Source organism: Limulus polyphemus, unplaced genomic scaffold, assembly GCF_000517525.1.
Source record: "Limulus polyphemus unplaced genomic scaffold, Limulus_polyphemus-2.1.2 Scaffold7047, whole genome shotgun sequence".
NCBI classification, from domain to species: domain Eukaryota; kingdom Metazoa; phylum Arthropoda; class Merostomata; order Xiphosura; family Limulidae; genus Limulus; species Limulus polyphemus.
The window spans coordinates 10975-17354 of record NW_013672657.1 but is presented as its reverse complement, the minus strand read 5'-3'; the positions used below and the strand labels follow the sequence as shown (position 1 = coordinate 17354).

At 35.2% G+C, this 6380-nt stretch overlaps 1 protein-coding gene across 1 annotated transcript in view; it reads left to right on the top strand.

The window, feature by feature from the left end:
- LOC106474301 (endochitinase-like) overlaps positions 1 to 6380 on the top strand; it is a 24018-nt gene that overhangs the window by 8044 nt on the left and 9594 nt on the right. The window contains exons 2-5 of the mRNA XM_013934989.2: positions 2389 to 2497; positions 2851 to 3063; positions 3856 to 4118; positions 4767 to 4852. Coding sequence (XP_013790443.2) covers positions 2389 to 2497; positions 2851 to 3063; positions 3856 to 4118; positions 4767 to 4852 — 671 coding nt within the window. The remainder of the gene's footprint in view (positions 1 to 2388; positions 2498 to 2850; positions 3064 to 3855; positions 4119 to 4766; positions 4853 to 6380) is intronic.

Below are 6380 nucleotides of genomic sequence, written 5' to 3'. Positions count from 1 at the left end.
ATAGCTATAAAAATATAGCTAATAAAAAGAAGGGGGGGGGGTACTCGCAGACTCGTTTACTCTAATCCTGCCTAAAAGAATTTCAAGTGCCGTGGCTATTGAAAATTTCCTCTTGTTTAGTAGTAGAACATGTTTGATGAATGTTTTTTCTTTTCTCTTTATGTACCAAACGTGTTAAGCAGTTGTGATGGACAATATTAGCCCAGGAAGTATCACAGAAAACGTTTTGTTTGTCATTAAAAAACAACAACACAAAAACACTTTGATAAATGTTTTAGCGTTAAATATTTGTTGTTGTGAGAAATGATGTATTTCCGTGTTCTATTGAAACATTTCAAAAATTTGTTTCCAGACACATTTTAAAAAATAAAACGGGTCTAGAAATCACAACTATGGGAGAGGAAGTAAGATCAGAAAGTCAAGAAAAGATATGAGAAAAAAAGAACCAAAAGCTAGTTCTATTGCTGCACAAGCAAGATGCGAATAGGCACTATATTACACGGTAAGGTCATTCAACACGCTTATGCACGTGCTGAAGGTTGTCTTCACCGAAATGTTATACAATTACATTTTGAGGAGTAGGAAATTTTATTATGATGCGATAATATTAACTGAATAAAATGCAATCAGTGTAGGTTCAGAGAAAGCAGGTGATACTGTTACTTGGATTACAGGAGAAGGTAACAAGTGTAGCTTCAGAGATAACAACCAATTTAATTTCAGAGAAGACAGGAGATATGGCTACTTGTACTACAGGAAAGAGACAATCAGTGTAACTTCAGAGAGGACAGGAGATATGACTACTTGAAGTATGGGCTGAAGAAGAAATATTCAGAGTAGTTTCGGAGAAGACAGGAAATGCAACTACTTGGACTGAGAAACAGACAACGTGGGATAATTCAGAAAAGACCGGAAATACTAGTAAACAGGCTGTAGAAAGGACAGTCACTGTGGCTTTGCGGTATTTGAGAAAATGCCATGTTTTCTTTCTTTTAGCTTAGAAAATGGTAGTTTTGGATACTCTAAATTTTCAAAATATTTCACAAGAGCAAACAATTTACGCGTGTGTGTAGAGGTTAACGTATAAAGAAACTAGTTTTGGTTTAAAACAACCTTATTGTTTATGCTAGTTAAATATTTTCAGTGTCATCCTTTTTTAGTATTTCTGAATTCTCCCACTGATGCTGTCATTGAAGAACTGTTTTGGATTTGTCACCAGCTGTGCACAGGTTTATAAATATCTGAAGGTTACGTCTTTCACATTATTTCTTAAAGAATGACCAAGGGCCAATCAGTGCTATGAAAAATAATAAAAACGATGTTACATTGAACTTTGTTAAAAGTATAGTCAACTGTAACAGTAATAGAACATTAGTAGCGAGGTTTGAAGGAATACTTTCCTGTGTTTTCCGATCACTCGTTCTATTCTTTATCTATACTGACTTGCAATCTTCCTCATCATGAGTGATATGTAAAAACTATCATTTTCACTCTTTTCATTCTGCAGTCATCTTGTCAAATATCTATCCGTTATCATACCTTTTCACACACTTTAATAATAGGTAGATCCAAAGAGTGCACAGCGGTTATAATGATATCATTTTAAACAGATGCTATTGTGAACATTTCCATGGATATGTATACCCATGAAAAATCAGAACCGATGCTATGCTAGATGTATTGTTGCCAGAATCCATAAAAAGATGTTTCCAAGGAAACACTAAAACTGATACTGTTCTGGATGCATTGTTACCAAAATCCTTAAATAGCAGTGTTTACAAGGTTTCAATATGATATGTTTTGGAGTTGATAAAAGGTCTCTTTCCAACTTAAAAATGTTACGGAATGTTTTCAGTTTTTAAAGTAAGTTTATACAATATCTACTCGTGAAAATACCCAGCTATGAAATTTTAATGTGTGATTTTGAAATTCTTATGGAGGTAATAAAAGTATGATTTTATTTATATCTTCCACCAGGTCTTCACTCAAAATCATTTTGCATTCTTAGAAAGTTGACCACATTCGTTAGAGTATGTAATGGTTAGTTCTCTCAGTTCAGATCGAAACTCCTTCAGATTATCCGCCGTCTAGAGAAGTGCCAAAATTTTATCTTGCGCATTCTTGAACTCAGTCTGGTCAGAAATTCAGTTGAACTCTGTAATACATTCCTTTCCATTTCTCTAGTTACTGCCCCCACTATTCTTACCTAAAGCTTATAAATGTACGTGAGAATACCACAGCTTCATAAGCACGGGTATATAGTATAGGGGCTACAGAAGTCACAATCACTGTAGTTTCAGAAAGGACACTACAATTTAACGTAGTTTTTAAATTACAGAAACAATAAAACATGCATGCCTGATTTTCAGATGTTCTATCTTTATTTAGAATATGAGGTCTTTCGGAATGGTGTGCCAAATAAGGTACACATCTCTGATACTTCTGTCTGTGATTGGTTGGACTTTCGGAGCGGAACCAATTAACAGCCGCCCTGGTGGTAAGTACACCAGTACTCATTTTTAACTAAGTAAAAATTCAAGGAGTTATTAAAAGGTTTCATAGAACTAAAGAAGCCAAAACATTACACGCTAAAAGTTCAATAACTTGTAATTTTATTTTATGTATAAGATATTAAACCAGTACAGATGATAAAAAGTATCTTTATTTGTGTTTAAAAGTTTGTGCTTTGATATATGTACATGTTGCTATAAGAAATTTAAAAAAATATTCCTGATACTTTCGAAAAAATAACCAAGATTATATTCGTTACTTTTTACTAAGTTAATTAATCCCCGCGACTTACTGAGTACATGAAATTCAATTAATATTGTAAAATTAAACACATCTTAGATGTCGCTGTATTCAGTAACCCTCGGGACATTCGGCAAAAGAAGATCGTCTGCTACTACCAAACCTGGGCAGTCTATAGACCTAAGCCTTACCGTTACGACATAGAAGACATCCCTGGTAACTTTTGCACAGACCTTATGTATTCATTCGCTGGTCTTAACAACAAAACTTGGGAGCTCAGTAGCCTGGACCCCAGTTTAGACTTCAGTGAAGGTACAACAGTCTGTCTGTCTGTCTGTTTATATCTTTGTAACCTGTACCCCAGTTTAGACTTTAGTAAAGGTAGGGCAAAATGTATGTTTGTTTCTATTTATGTTACTATGTAGTCTGCATCATAATTCAAACTTTAGTAAAGGTGGGTCAATCTGTTTCTGTTTATATCCACTATTTTCATACTCATCTAAACTTCTGTCTGTGCTTATCTATACATTTGGTTGATTAGAGTAATATTCTAGTGGAAACGTAAGAGCCAAAGAAATTTTGTCAGTGATGGGTGCTTGAAAATTTACGAGACAATTTAATCATACTGCAGTGCTAATAAATATTTCTTTGAGTTTGAATACACACTGTCCTACGAATAAAATATTTTCTAGTTTGAATACGTACTATAGTACTAGTAAAATATTTTCTAGTTTGAATACGTACTACAGTACTAGTAAAATATTTTCTAGTTTGAATACGTACTACAGTACTAGTAAAATATTTTCTAGTTTGAATACGTACTACAGTACTAGTAAAATATTTTCTAGTTTGAATACGTACTACAGTACTAGTAAAATATTTTCTAGTTTGAATACGTACTACAGTACTAGTAAAATCATTTTCTAGTTTGAATACGTACTACAGTACTAGTAAAATCTTTTCTAGTTTGAATACGTACTACAGTACTAGTAAAATCTTTTCTAATTTGAATATAGCAGTAAACAAAGAAAGTATAAATTTAGTACAAGTTTTGTTCATGATCACTGGTTTCAAATGATTTGATTCATTGTGTATGATCTATAGCCGGCTACAAAAGATTCACTCAACTCCGAGTTAGGTATCCTCATCTACGTCTCTTCCTGTCCGTTGGAGGTTGGGGTGAAGGAGGAGAAAAATATTCGCAGATGGTTCGTCAAAAGGAACGAAGGGATGCTTTTGTCAAGAGCGCCCTCAAGTGGCTGCTGGACTTAGGATTTGATGGTCTCGATTTAGATTGGGAATATCCGGGTTCTTATGATAGGGATGGGCACAGGACAGATAAAGAAAACTTTGTAAAACTTGTGCAGGTAAAGACAGTTCAGAATAATTTTGAAAATAAGTTTACTATATATATATATATATATATATATTATTCGTTTTAAGCCTTTGTTCTATCGTTTGTTATTAATAATAAAACTACACCATAGGCTATTTGTGCTGTTCTAATCGCGGGTATCGAAACCCGATTTTTAGTGTAAAAGGCTCTCAGACTTACCGCTGAGCCACCGGGGTCAAGCCTTTGTCAATCAACGTCTTCTAATTTTGAACACGCCTACACGTCTGCTGATTGGATGGATTCTGAACTGAAAATTCAATGTGATATTAGTCTGTTTGTTTTTTTTTTAAAGGTGCATTATTAACACTGTAACAATGAGATTATTGACAACAGTGGGTCTATATTAAAGTCTTACTCGGAAACAGCGAAAAATTACCGCAAATTCGTCCAATAAGGTTTAGTGAGTAACTGAAGGTTGCTTTAAGCTTATAAGTCCACAGGTAAAAGTGGGGCTTTAAGGTTTATTTGACCAAGCGAGGCGAGGGGATGTGCTTCACGGGGCAATTTTCCTAATTTTGAAGCATTTTTACTAGGACAGATTGAAAAGTGAGTGTCCCCCGAGGGGATATGCTCCACAGGGCAATTTTTGCTAATTTTTGATGCATTTTTACTTGGACAGATTGAAAAGTGGATGTCCCCGAGGGGATATGCTACACAGGGCAATTTTCCTAATTTTGATGCATTTTTACTGGGACAGGTTGAAAAGTGGGTGTCCCACCGAGGGAATATGCTCCACAGGGCAATGTTCCTAATTTTGATGCATTTGTATTTGGACAGATTGAAAAGTGGGCCCCCCCCCGCTTCTTACGTCACTGAAGTGGATTTGTCCTAGAATTTTCAGTTTTGAGTTCATATCTGTCTTCGACCAGCCTTTGTAACAAATTTTCATGACATATTACAGTAACTGCTGTCTTAATGCAAAACGTACAGTTATTAAGTCTCGTCATTCGAAATATCTCTGTCCTACGACCGCTACAAAATGAAAGGGGCTCAGAGAAGCTATTTAAATCTGCCTTACATCAATTCATACTGTTCTCTTATACATATTTAAAGTGAAAAACATTGAATATTACCAAATCAGATGTTACTGTGTTACTTCAACTTATTACCATTCTACATTTCACGATCGAAAATCATAAAACCTTCGATATTAGAGTCGTGTAAAAACACGGTTTCAAAATAATAATAAAAAAAGTCATGTTTTTGACTATCAAGTTTAATTTTGTTTTCGGGAGACCATGCTCCTTAATCTACTTATTAGCCTTAGTTAATAAACCCCGCCTGGGCGCTACTTTGAAGAAAGATTCACAATTCCGAGTCTCCGTCCCACCAAATATGCTCGCCCTTTCACCCGTGTAAGCGTTATAATATGACGGTCAATCCCACTATTCGTTGGTATAAGAGAAGGCCAAGAGTTGGCGGTGGGTGGGGATGACTAGCTGCCTTCCCTCTAGTCTTTCACTGCTAAATTAGGGACGGCTAGCGCAGATAGCCCTCGTGTAGCTTTGCGCGAAATTTATAACAAACTGGGATTATTTTCTCTTGAAATTGTTTTCTGCGACTTGTGAAAATCAAAACTTATGAGTTTTGTGACAGTTGAAATAACAACAGGAATCAAACAAAACAAATGGATTATAAAACTGAGTGCCTCAAAGTTGTATGCAGTTCTAATGCATATTAGGCATTGTTTACAAGGAGAGAGACATACCCCTTCTATTTTTCTTTAGCTGTGGATCGTCCCCTCATATTCAAACAACTAAATTACTTATCATTCGCACTATGACTCGGCGGAAACCAACGGAAAATTACAAAGTTTCATTGGGTTTTAAGTTAGATGATCAACTCTCCCTTTATACTAAAACACATAAATAGTATAAAAATAATTAGCTCTATATAATCAACAATCTCGATCAACAGATGCCATGCTGAAGCCTTGTTACGAATTCAAAGCTTTTTCAATAACAATCACACCAGGAACGTTCCCAATGGACGCAACAGAATATCAAGATAAGACACAGAGTGTATTCTTGCATAACATAAAGCAGCCATCCCGTAGTCTCTAAATTTTGAAATCAATTGGCATAAAAAAAAAACATTAATGGGTTTTCAAGACCAGTTGGAAGAAATAAACAATACTGTAAGATGTAATAAGATCTTACAAATTATAACACTCCACAGTAAAGGAAATTTGACACTTCATATATAACATGGCCAGGTGGTTAGGGCGCTCGAC